We start from the raw sequence: 13335 nt of genomic DNA on the forward strand, positions 1-13335 counted from the left end.
TTTTGAATAACAAAAACCAACAGAGATAGCCCTATGATGATGATTATACTGCTGCAATACTTCTACACAGAGCCCATGGTTCATAAATTAAATTCCAAAAAGGCTGTAGATTTTTTAATTTCTTAGCATCTGTAATACTCTCAAAAAGATTCCAAACAATCAGTTAATGTGACAGTTATTTTTGCAATGACACTGAACATTCTGCAGCAAAAAATCACCCAAAACCTTTTCATAAAACGAAGCAGGGAAATAAAATCAACTTGAATTTTCATCTTACCAGAATTCAAGTCTTCTGCATTTCTTCTCCCAGTACAGGCAGCTTCATTAGCTGACTTGGTGCTCTTCTGTCTCTTGTCAGGTGGTAGGTAGTCATCATCATCTTCTTTAAGAAACAAAAAAAGAAAAAAAATGCTTTTTTGTCCAAGGAACTCAAGTGCAGCACTGAAACAGCCTTGAATTTAAAAACTCTACTAAAATAAAGGAACTGTGTTTATCAGGGCAACAAATTTTGCAACACATTACAAACATGAGTAACTTCAGAAAGATCCACTTCTTAACTGTGAAAGGAACAACTTGTTCCTTCAAAAGGGCCTGTGCAAAGCACAAGAGAGCAAAGAACAAAGCTGCTCCTGTACTTCCTAAGGAAAACAACATTGTCTTCTGAAACATGACTGGGCATCACATAATCGTAAAACAGCCATACAACAGCAAAAGGAATCACAGAATAAATTGTGCAGATATGGACTACCTTTGTTACTTAACTGGGAGCAGTATCATTCCACTAGTAGATCTCAAAAGAAAGCACCTATGTTTTTTGTTGAAAAGCTCAAATGTTCTAAACACACATTATAAACTAGTTTAAAACAAATCGGTGCCAATGAAATTCATCAAACAGGTCAACTCTGCCTTAAACACACACAAGTGAACAGACAGGAGAACAGCAAACCTAGCAATGTGTCAGAGAGCTGCTACTCAGCCTGGCACTTCCCAATCCACCCTGATCTTCCTTAAGCTCATGAGCTTTTGAGACTACCCACTTAACAATACCTCCAACCTCAGAGAGAACAAATGGGTAGAGCAGACTAAGAAAACTAATTTCACATGCAGAAAAACATGCACCCACGTCACCAAGGGTATGGTTTACTTAGCAAGAATAACAACACATATTGACAGATCTTGTACCAGTTCAGTTCTGTTATACTCTGTCACAGAAAACCTTTCCAGAGCAATTTTACTTTTGTGGTAAAGGCCTTTACATATAAGCAGAACTCAATGACTCTTCTCATATCAAATTTTCTGTTGAGGTAACATTGCAGTTATTTCCATGCTGCATTTTAAAATGGTGAAAGCAATGCCAGAAGTGTCCTCTTTCTCACAAATGCTCTGCCTACTTTACAAATTGCTGACTGGGTGCTCTTAGTCTAATTCCACAAGCAAGCACTGCAAAAGCCAATCTCAGCAGTGTTTTAAAGCAGTTCCAGGACACTCATTCACAAACACAAGAAACACAGGTCACCTCCTACCTAGATCCCAGCATGAGGACAGCAGGGACACTGCTAAACAGCTCTAGAGCCACTTGGATGACAACGGGAACTGGTCAGTGCAAAGGTGTGGATCTCACAGTTACCAATATTAGACAGACACCTTGAGGCTCCACTTACACCACCTGCAGCACTGCCTTTCTGTTCTGGCACCATTCTTCCCAGAAGCATTTCTTAACTACAGATGTTACATAGAACTACAATGTGGTTAAAAAGCAATGGCCTCTCCAGAATGAAGCAATGTTACAACATCATCTCCGCTCAATGGGTATTTTTTATTAACAACACTTGAAAATTATGCAAAAGATACAAATTGCTGTCAGGCATCATTTCAAAACCATTCCAGCACTCCAATATGCTTCAGTATATTGTGGTTTTCAAAAACTTCTCTACCAGATTCGTTTACCAAGCAGTGCACAATCCAAACTACATTCAACACCAGCATGCAATTCTCTTCATTCACTGTGAAGTAATTCAGGCTTTGCAAAACACATTCTAGATAGAAAAATGCCCAACCAACTGAAATTCAAGACCCGTCGTACTGACCTTCTATGGTGACCTCAACCTCAGGTTTCTCACTTATTTCTGGTAAGTCATGGTGGGAGGCCTCTGAAAGGGAAAAACAGGACAGTTGAATGATGAACATGGACAAGATTTTCAACCAAACACTCCATGCCTTTGCATCTAAACCATATAGGTAAAACTTTATGAAACAAGGGCCTTGTTACCCTTGTAAAATCATGGCTCAGGCCTGCTACTTCAGCTAAGCAGAAAAGGACTATGGCAAAGTGACAAAGGTGTATTGGAGGCAGAAAAAGAAGTTATATAACCATGACGTGCTCACATTGTGGTTGGGGTGGTTGGTTGAAATAGATCTGTTACACCAAAATAGAATGTAACAGATAATGGGTTACCTGCTTTAAAAAGGCCTGTTTTTTGCAATAAACATCTCTGCTTTGCATCTGCCTGGGGACTCTGCATCACTTTGCTACGTGCAATTTATCCTCACAAAATAAAAATATACATCTCATAGGCTCTAACTGTATTTCCACATCTTTTCCTTCACTGCTATCAGAACTCTAGTAGCTGCCTTTAAAAACAAAGTAAAAAACATATTCCTGACTGCACAGAACCTTATAAAACCAGACAGATTAAAGTGTCCACAAAACCAAACCAAATCTAACCACAGAATGAAGGAGAGGTACAGGATCACAAAAAATCCCAGGTGAAGCATCTTTGAGCAGGCTAAACTGAAGAGCATGGATGTGTTTCTGTGGAGAACCCAATAGGAGGGATCATGAAAGAACACAACCAGAAAATCCCAACTTTCTGTGTGCCTATTTACGTCATCATATCAAATCACAAAAAACAACCAAGGTAACTGATGGTGATGACTATACTGCTGCAATACATCGACACAGACTCCATGGAGCTTACATGAAATTCCAAAACTGTTTCTTTTTTAGCTTAATCCTGTCAAAAAGGTACTAAGCGATCAGTTGATGTGACAGTTATTTCGCAACTATACTGAACTTTTTGGCATCACAAAATCACCCAAAACTTTTTCATAATAGACAGCAGGGAGACAAAACCATCTTTAATCTTCCTCTTACCAAAATTAAATTTTTCTGCATTTCTTCTCCCAGCACTGGCAGCTTCAGCAGCCAAACTGGGCCTCCTCAGGCTCCCTTCATTGGGCAGATACTCATCATCACCGTCATTATCATCACCAACATCAACATCATCTTTAAGAAAGAAAAAAAAAACAATTGGTTTTATGTCAAGGGAACTCGTGTGCAGCACAGGAACTGCCTTGAATTTCAGAACTAAAACAGAATTAAGGAACTCTGCCTATCAGGGCAACAAATTTTGCAAGAAATTAATTAACTGAGTAACTTCAGACTGCTCCTGTACTTCCTAAGGAAAACAACATTGTCTTCTGAAACATGACTGGGCATCACATGATCGTAAAACAACCATGCAACAGCAAAAGGAATCACAGAATAAACTGTGCAGATATGGACTACCTTTGTTATCTAACTGGGACTAATATCAATTACTAGTAGATCTCAAAAGACACTACCGATGTTTCATCTTGAAGAGCTCAAATGTTCTAAACCCACTTTCAAACCAGTTAAAAACCAATGGGAACCAAAGAAATTCATTAATGTCATGGATTGACACTGGCACAGTGCCAGTGCCCCCATGAAAGGTGTATTCCCCAAAATGGTTACTGTGAGATGTGACCCGGGAACAGAACAAAGCAGGCTCTAACTTGGGAATGGAGGAAAAAACAACACTTTATTGATCTACACAGACACAAAAAGGAAGGGGAAAACTACACACACAACAATCCACAATAGAATACTTTCAAAACACTCCTCCTCCTCCTCCCAGTCTTCTAACATTCAAATCTCCTCTAACGTATTAATTCTCATTCCAATACTCTCCTTTCACACAAGCACCCCCCCCAGTCCATCAGGAGAGAGAGAAGCCTCCCTCTTGCGCCACAGGCTTCTCCCTGAAACACAGTAGAACTTCTGTGCTTCCATGTCACACACGGCAGCTGCTCGAAGAGAAATCTGCCATGGTGACCATCTTCCTTCCATGTCCAGTGCTCTCACCACTGTCCATGGACCCAAACTACTCCTTAGGTTCTTTTTAAGAATGCTTTTCACCCAGTTCCAAGACGTGGCCGCCTCCCACCATTTGGGACACCTGTTGCACGGCCTTCCCCCCTCCCCCACCCAGACGCAGCCGGGCAAGGGAGAGGCCTGATCTGCTCACCTGCCAGACTCCAAAGAGAAAGTCTCTCTGGAAGTGTTCTACTTTTAACCCCTGTGTGTTCTCAGAAGCGTATTCAAGTCCCCAGTGGCTACACTAGGTGCTAATCTGAAATTTGGCCACTGATTGGTTTGACCATAACTTCCCAAAACCTCACTTCTAGGTCAAACCATGACAATTAAACAGCTCAACTCTGCCTTAAACACACACAAGTGGACAGACAGAAGAACAGCAGGGACACTGCTTAGCAGCTTTAGAGCCATTTATATGACAAAGGAAGCTGGTCAGTGCAAAGGTGTGGATCTCACAGTTACCAATATTAGACAGACACCTTGAGGCTCCACTTACACCACCTGCAGCACTGCCTTTCTGTTCTGGCACCATTCTTCCCAGAAGCATTTCTTAACTACAAATGTTACATCTAACTACAATGTGGTTATAAACCAGTGTGTTCTCCAGAATGAAGGAACGTCATAACATCTTCAGTGTTCAATGAATATTTTCATTACCAACACCTGAAAATTACACCAAGGGCTATAAATTGCTGTCAGGCATCATTTCAAAACCATTCCAGCACTCCAATACGCATCAGTGTATAGTGATTTTCTAATACTTCTCCACCAGATTAGTTTACCAAGCAGTGCACAATCCAAATTACACTCAACACCAGCACACAATTCTCTTCATTCACTACCAAGTAATTCAGGCTTTGGAAAACACATTCTGGGTAGAAAAATGTGTGAAATCAATGATGTGGGGAACTGACCTTCGTTACTGAACTCAGCCTCAGAATCCTCACTTGTGTCTGATGAGTCAGGCTGGGAGGGCTCTGAAAGGGAAAAAAGAAGAATGCTGAATGATGGACATGGACAAGATTTTCTACCGAACACTCCATGCCTTTGCATCTAAACCAATATTGTCAAAGAAGCCCCTTGAGCTCACAGCATGCAACAAAAATAGAAGCAAAGATATTTTACCATGAGCCTTTGAGCAATTCCAGACAAAGACAAGGAGGTGAGGATTATACTTGCTGAACTGCACTGGCTACACTGCACAGTTGCTGCTATAACTGAAGGAAATTCCAGTGTCCTGGCTTTGTAGGGTTAATACAATAATAAGTATATACCCCTCTCTTACCCAGAACTACTGAAAATATAAACAAAGGCTGCCTGTCCCCACAGATTAGGTATTTTTTTACCAGCTCCACAGACTCATGGATACTGCACTATGATGACTTCCATAACAGGCTGCAAGGGCAACAATCAAACATGGGAGGGATATTCATGATCACAATGCTTTTGTTGGGGCAGAGTGCACCAACAACACAAGCAGGATTCGCCAATCAACACTCAGTGTGAGAAAGAGCAATTTATGATTAACTGCATTACAGTTAAAAAAAGTGAAGCTAATTGTATCAGAAACCCTATCAAAATTAAGTAGCAGTGCATAAAGGAACATATTTTAGTTATTCCAGCAGAGTAAAGCTGTACTTGTGCATTTTGAAGAGTATTTTCCTTTAGATCTCTCTATGCTTAAGTATTATACCATGCTGATGGTTTCCTTTTCAAATATAAAGTAAAAAGATACCACAGTCAAAATACATAAGAAATTTTTAACAATTTTGAATCCTTACTATTTAAAGTAAGGATTTTCACAGGAGAAGTTCCAGAATTATTTTGTTAATGTGAACATGTCTCAGAAGACCCTTTTCCCATCTTAGAATTTATGGTAGCAGGATCATTCTGACCTTACAATGAAATTCAGAGTGTTAAATGCAGGTCAATATTTTCTAGCCTCTGCAAATGGGCAATCTACTTTTAATGTAAACTGTAAACGGTTGAAAAAAATTGCACCATTTTTTTCTGTAAAGGCATTTTGGCTACTACAGAGTTTTGGTAAGGTACTGCTTTGACTAACACAGACTTTTGTATTTATTTATTTATGTGCTCATTCACCTCATACTCAACTGAAAAGCATAGTGAAGTTGCACTTATAATTTATAAAGCAGAGTTGTATTAAATCTATAAGTCATTATGAAACAGACTGAATTTCTTGAGAAATACCAATTTACACAAACAACAAGCTCTTTAGAGTGATCAACCTGATGCTCCTCTTTGAATTTAGAAAAGGAAGAAATTAAGTTCCCACCTACATGTCTGTCTACTTGGACAGCTGGAAAGTAAAGCAACTGTAATTTTTATTTCTATTCATGTTTAAGTTCCAATACCCTCAGTTTTATGGCAAATCAAGTAGCTAAGCTGTGAAAAGCAAAACTCACACACTAATTTCTAAAACAGATGTGAGGAAAAAATACAAGCAAAAGATCTACCTGTATGACTTTTTTCAGGAGCAATTTTTTCTTCTATCTCTGATGTTTTGGAAGGGCCTGCTTGAGAACAAGAGAGAACAGTTTTTAAGGGTGTCTCACAACAAACACATACTTCCAGCCCATACAGGAATTTGCCAAGTAACTTTTAATTTCCTATATTATGTGCTCACTTCATACTTTCTGTAATGTTAAATTTTGGAAAGACACTGTTAAATATTAAATATTTTAAAAACCTTCCTTACTTGGTTCAATAGACTAAAAACGGGGTTCATGGCAGCATTGGACTACTGAACAGTCAAGACACACATGCTGAACAGCAGGTTTCAACTAGTAAACTAATTTTTAAAAAGAAATGTTGATGCTTTTGCCTTTCTTCAATGATACTTTAATCAGCTAGATCTTTTTCCTGTTCATTAAAGTTTATATTCCTAAGGAGTATTCTTTGACTTCAACATTCCTACCTACATTTAATACATAAATTCATGGGGATTAAAGTAATTTATGACATTCTGAGGCTGCTTACTTTTCATTACAACAGTTCTTTTGAAGACTACAGCCTGGTTAAAAAAAAACACTGTGCAGAAAGCAGCACAGAAACTACACTTAACAGATTAACACTCCTAAAATCCTACTGCTTGCTGCTGCAGCTCTCCTGCAGCTATGCAGGGGGTGAGCTGCTTACAGCACAAACAACAGCACACTGAGCAAGAGGCCATTCTATACCACAGAAATAGCACAGGTTTTCCATACCATGGAAGACCTGCCTATGTGTGGCAAACAGGACTAACTGGAACTGACTGGTTTGGGCTAATTGTTCTGTGTAAATCCAATAATTTCTGTGTGCATTTGCAAAAGCAATCTGCAGAAGCTCAGTTGATCAGAAATTCTAGTTGTTTAGAGATATGTGCATAAGTGGATCAGCAAAAGTATTAATAGTGCCACAACAGAAAAGCCACTGTTATTTACTAAGGCAATGAAATATTCTAAACTCTATTTCATCTGCACAGTAAAAAAGAAAATATAGAAAGGACTATTGTCACAATCAGACTTTGTAAGTATTTCAGTTAACTGAAAGTACATATACAATGTCAAATAAGTGAATATTTAAGTATTAAAGAAAATAATGATAATTAGGTGGTTACAATAAAGCTAACTTGAACAGTTCTGCCTAATTTGATTATTCAGATTTTCAAAGAGATTAAAAATGAACAGCATTTCAAGTGAGGACTTATGCAAAGTTGTTTGCTTGAAACACATTTCTTTCAGCAAGTGCTGCTTAGATCTGCTCCTGCCACTTTTCTTTACCCCCTTTTTTTAAAATCTGTTTACTTCAGAGGAGCTCCCTGATTTTGTTCAAAACACAGCTCCCAAAGACTGATGTTGGCACAGCTGAGACCTTAGTCCAAAGATGGAGAAAAATAGGGAGGAAAAGGAGCCAGAGACACTGGTGGTCCTCCAGGCCTCAGCAGAAAGAATTCTCATACCAACAGTGTCATCTGCAACTGTTAAGGGTGAATAGAACACAACCCCCCTGGGTGTGCTGAAAATGTCTCCATGGACTAAATTTGCTTTTATTTAAATCAGCAGATGCACCCAGTCAGGTTTGTCATTTCCTAAGAACTTCTGTGAACATGCAATTACTATAATTCATAAGGCACTGACACACAGAAGTATGCATCCCACTGTAACCAAATATCTCAAATTATGCACATAGTTTTGCATTTATTCCTTAATTCAGAAATCCTGACAGGATTGTTTTACCCCCATATTCTGAAGTATTCTCTATATTGCATTACCTTTGTACCAAATATATGCTGTGACAGCAGTAGAAAAAGAAAACTAATAGTCTTTCACGCATTTAAACTTGAAGAAATATTCCCCTAGTTAAAAAGATATACTTAGTAGATTTACAGCCCTTGGGATTAAGCACAGATAATTCAGTCCTTTTATCTGTAATATTGATAAAAACTACAATACATGTAGTAAAACTATTAGATTTTTTTTTCAAAAGTGACCAACACAGATGATTTCATGAAACTTGAACATTTTTTCCATGTTATGAAGCTTGGACAGAGGAAAAAAAACAGTATGAAGAAGTTGTTTCAGAAATTAAAACATGTCAAACAATAGATTCTGCTATCCTAATTTAGTAAAGATTAGAAAATTAAATTTAAAAGAGTTCTACCACCAAGAGATATCAATAAAAACAGATACATTTCCACTTTACTGCATTAATGCACACAACAGGCAGAAATACACAGATAGGAAATAACCAAGGAAAGCAAAAATCAAGTACAGTGGTAACCAGACCAAAAGAAATTCCATCCAGAAATAAAGATATGAAAAAAAAATCACAAAATAGAAAAAAACCCAAAACTTAAGAAAGAAGAACTAAATTCTACCGGTGAAGGTAGGATGTAGGAGGAGGGATGGACACAGAAGTGGGAGATTTAATTACTAAAACCACAGGACACCTTAGAAGTAAAATCTTTCAGTATGCTTATGTCTTGGAATCTGAACTTCAGATGTGTAGGCAAAGCTAAGCAGTTTCACCTTGAACCAGAGGAAGCAGAGATATGCTCTTGAGCTAACAGCCAGCTCTCTTACACAGCACAGGCCCTTGGGAGCTCTCTAACACTCACACCAAAACTTGGTCTTTCATGAGCAGATAAATAAATACATGACCAATCACTGCACCCAAAGCACGTGCTTGGTCTAAGATTGAGCAGCGCAGTGGAACCTCTGTAAGAGATTGCTGTGGGCATAAATTGAAACTCCTGAAATGTCTGTTACAAATAGGTGATTTTTCACATTCTAACAAATCCATTAAAACCAAGAGTAGGTGTCACTCCCTCAACAGTCACAGCTATTCTTTCTGTCTATCTACCCACACACCAATTTACTTACACTGATTCCAAACCTCTCAGCCTCAGTTTCTAATGGATTATGTCCTAATGTCCTAACATCACACAGCCAAACCTATGCCACTTGGCAGAAGGAATGGATTTGTCACCTCATGGATAAGCAGTGCTCACTTTTCTGGCCTTTTTTAGGTTACCCATATAGTAGCAATGTGAACTAGATGTGATTCCCTTTAGGAAGCACAACATTGTGCTCAATATGTATTCTGGAATTTCTTGGTTTAAGATAATATCTGCACTCAGTGTTACATGCCAGCCTAACTTCACAGATTTAGCTCCATTAAAATGGACATTACATCTAGTATTCTGAGAGATGCCCAAAGGAGAAATATTTTGTTGCTAGACACATACTAACAGACATTGATTACTTTTAAGGTTTCAGAGTGAGAATAAATGCAAAGTTTACATTCACATTTTGGGCTTTTTCTTTGTAGAAGACGACATTTTCAATCTCATTTGGGTTTGGATGAGTGTCCTGTATTTTAACTGCCTCACTGACATTGTCAAAAATTCCAAAACTGACAGCACTGTTCAACTACATGGTGTTTTAAAGAGAAAAGCTGTTAGGCAGTTTTTTACTCACTTCTAGGTGTTTTATAAACTGAACCAGGTGATTCACAGGACAGACTGTTTACAGCCTTTTCCTTCTGCTTCCATTTTTCTTCGTTTTAAATTCAAGGCATCAGTGCAGACCTACATTCACAAAATTTACAGGATAACACGCCACTTTTACAGTGTTTGGTCTTAAGTCAGCAAATAATTCAGTTCTGTATGGGTTATGCCACCAAAAACCCTGCTTCATCTTGTGATGATAATGCACAGAGCATTCAGCGCTCACTCAGCAGTGTCGCACTTTTGAGCCCCAAAGGTTTGTTTTCATACAGGACAAATGGGGTATTCTCAAATCTGAAAATACATCTGACTCTGGAGAAATGATTATTTAATTTGTTAATTTCTAGTAAAAATACTAAATTATATTTAAACCACTAAACCAAGAAACAGCATTCTCAGTTATGTTTCTTTTCATAAGAGCCATAGTAACTGATACTTACAGGTAAGGCACAGGCAAGAATACTAGCTAATATAGCTGGAATGCTCCAGGATGTGTCACTTAATCCTGATGAACAGTACTCAGTCCTTCTCCTCATTTAGTCAATCACTAAAATCTGGACCTTTTTGCCAGAACAGGTTGTCTTTGGTCCCCCCCAAAATTTAACACTGCAGTAACCTTCACATTTGTCCTGGACACTCAGAAAGAACATCCACTGCCATAGTGTTTGTACTAGTTTGAAAGCAAACCAGTGGGAAATTCCAAGTCAGAACAACCATTTAATAGGAAAATTAAAATAAAAAGAGAAAACACTGGCTTAAACTGACAGCGAATACAACATACACCCTGTTGGTCAGGGTGGTGGTAGCAGTGCAATTGAATGGTGGCTGCAGATCTGTTGGAGTGACAGATGCGGTTCTGTTGAAGCAGTGTTCCTGAAGAAGGGTCTGGTCTTCCTCTGAAGGTCCAGTGGTGGTTATGGAGCTCTTGTTCTCTAGGAATTCAATAGGTAAGGCTACCCATGGTGTTCCAAACCTCAGATTATATCCAAGTAGGAATGCTTGGTTTCTCCCCCTGGGCAGAGCATCTCACAATGGGATGATGTAATTTATGAGTCATGCAGTGAGATTTGATGGCCCATTAACAGAGACAGACCCCAGAGCTATGAGGGATGAGTCATGGAGGAGATAAGGAACACTGCCCCACCTGTTCTAACAGCTTATGAAGATGTAATAGAATACATACTTTTGGCTGCACCTTGCTTTGTAACTTAAGACAGTTCTAGAGCCCACTGACAGCAAACTGCCCCTTATTCTCTGTCAATACACCCACATGAAGTTTTAGATGGCTGAAGTCCTTACTTCTCGGTCATCTTACTGTGTACTGCTAAAACAATTCTAAATTTAGTAATTCGGTATTAACTCATAGCAACATCTAAATGGTGCAACCTTCAACCGAGATGAGAAGAACATCCACCTACAGATATAATTTTCCCTCTCTGATTAACAGGAAGAGGTAGTGTGCCACGCAGGCACACAGCACATTGATCAGCATTACAGATCTTAGAGAGGAAGCACTTAAGAGAAAAAATACAAAAATACATGAAATTTTATCAGTGAATCATTTTCTCCAGGAAGCCCAAGCAGATTGCTATGCTCTAACACTTTAAGTTGTTTCTTCTCAGAAATGGATAAGCCTGGCTTTTGTTGTAGGTTATTTTTAGCAAAACTTATTAGCTTATCTGTTTTCTTTATTTTGTAGCACACCTGTCCAAAGGCAATGCTGGGGCAGACTGTCATTCCTCAGGAACACCCCTCAGAATAATCACTTTTTAAAGGTTCACTTCTGGTACAGCACCACAACCCACACACAAACACCTATGTGCCTTCAGAATTTATAGCTCTATAGTCTGGACACCGTTTGGCTTGAATCAGAGTGCTAGCTACAGGAAGAAGGAAGGGGAAGCTGCTTTACTTGTCTGGTCAGCGTGACTTGACATGAAAGAGAAAACGTCTTTTAGCTCATAGCACCCCATCACTTCTGCCAATATACTCAGTTCTGTTGTGCTTTAAATGCCATTTTGGACAACTACACTGCAGGCAGAGAGAAGGAGTTAACCATCAAGCACCACTTTATCAAAAAGAGATACATATTTCTCTCCATCAATCAGAAGATTTAAATTTAGAGTTCTGTGAAAGACAACAGAAATCCCCCCTGTAAATGTGCTTAGACTTCACTCTGGAAGCATACTGCATGACTTGGATTTTTCACCTGCAATGCAATGGATACTATTTTGTAAAGAAGCTATTTCAGCGCAGAGTCTCTTCAGATGGCATTGAGTTACACTGTGGGCTATTGGCCAAATTCGGACATCATCTGTATGCATGAAATGGAAAACCACAATGGGGATAAAAAGCAAAAGGATGAGAAGACTTGGCATTGCAAAGACCAATGATTGTCTTCACACAGGTATCTACTTTTACCACATTAAATCATGCCTCTAAACGACTAATTTGCCTAGCCTGTAAGCCTCCAAGGCTAGGCAATGTACACATACAAAAAGCAGATAATCCTAACACCTTTCCAGTTCTGCACTCAAAGGGTGACACTTTGCTATGCTGTGGTTGAGATCTCTGAATGATGCTCTTATGTTTCTTGAGATATAAGTATTGATTCCACATCCCCATAGTTAGTTATTAAAGCACATTAGAAAATAGTCTCAATAATCTTCTTGTCTGAACACACACAAAATGTTATCATAATAATATATAATATTGCAAAATGAAGGGATGTGCTGTTTTACACTTCACTGTTGAACATGTAACTGTCATTGAGAGATGAGTGGCAGCTTGCCCATATTTCTTTGTATTACTCAATTAACGTAATGACAAGTACATGTAAGTTGAAATTATAAATTTAAGGTTTTTGCTATTTTATATTGCCATTAACAGTCACAATTTCTTAATTACCATTCATGTCAACATAAAGAAAAAACAATTTTTGCTCTTTCCTCGCTGAGGTGAATGTGTAAGCTGGATACAAAGAGGTGAGGCAAAGCAACTGGGAAAAAATTTAAAACATACATGGAGGCTGAGCCATGGGCCTCAAATATTGTTATGCTTTGTCCACATAAATAAACCATTCAATACAATTTTGACATATTTTTCATTCCATACAAGAGAAGTGATTGATACACTCCCAATCACAGAG

General features: G+C 38.6%; 1 protein-coding gene across 1 annotated transcript in view; it reads right to left on the reverse strand.

Annotated features, from left to right (window-relative positions):
* The window catches only part of GTF2I (general transcription factor IIi), a 77875-nt gene that overhangs the window by 40897 nt on the left and 23643 nt on the right, over positions 1–13335 (reverse strand). The window contains exons 11-15 of the mRNA XM_041424982.1: positions 6655–6714; positions 5092–5154; positions 3155–3286; positions 2088–2150; positions 278–382 (exon numbers count right to left, since the gene is read on the reverse strand). Coding sequence (XP_041280916.1) covers positions 278–382; positions 2088–2150; positions 3155–3286; positions 5092–5154; positions 6655–6714 — 423 coding nt within the window. The remainder of the gene's footprint in view (positions 1–277; positions 383–2087; positions 2151–3154; positions 3287–5091; positions 5155–6654; positions 6715–13335) is intronic.

The sequence above is a fragment of the Onychostruthus taczanowskii genome, unplaced genomic scaffold (assembly GCF_017590055.1).
Source record: "Onychostruthus taczanowskii isolate IOZ18803 unplaced genomic scaffold, ASM1759005v1 scaffold86, whole genome shotgun sequence".
Taxonomy (NCBI): domain Eukaryota; kingdom Metazoa; phylum Chordata; class Aves; order Passeriformes; family Passeridae; genus Onychostruthus; species Onychostruthus taczanowskii.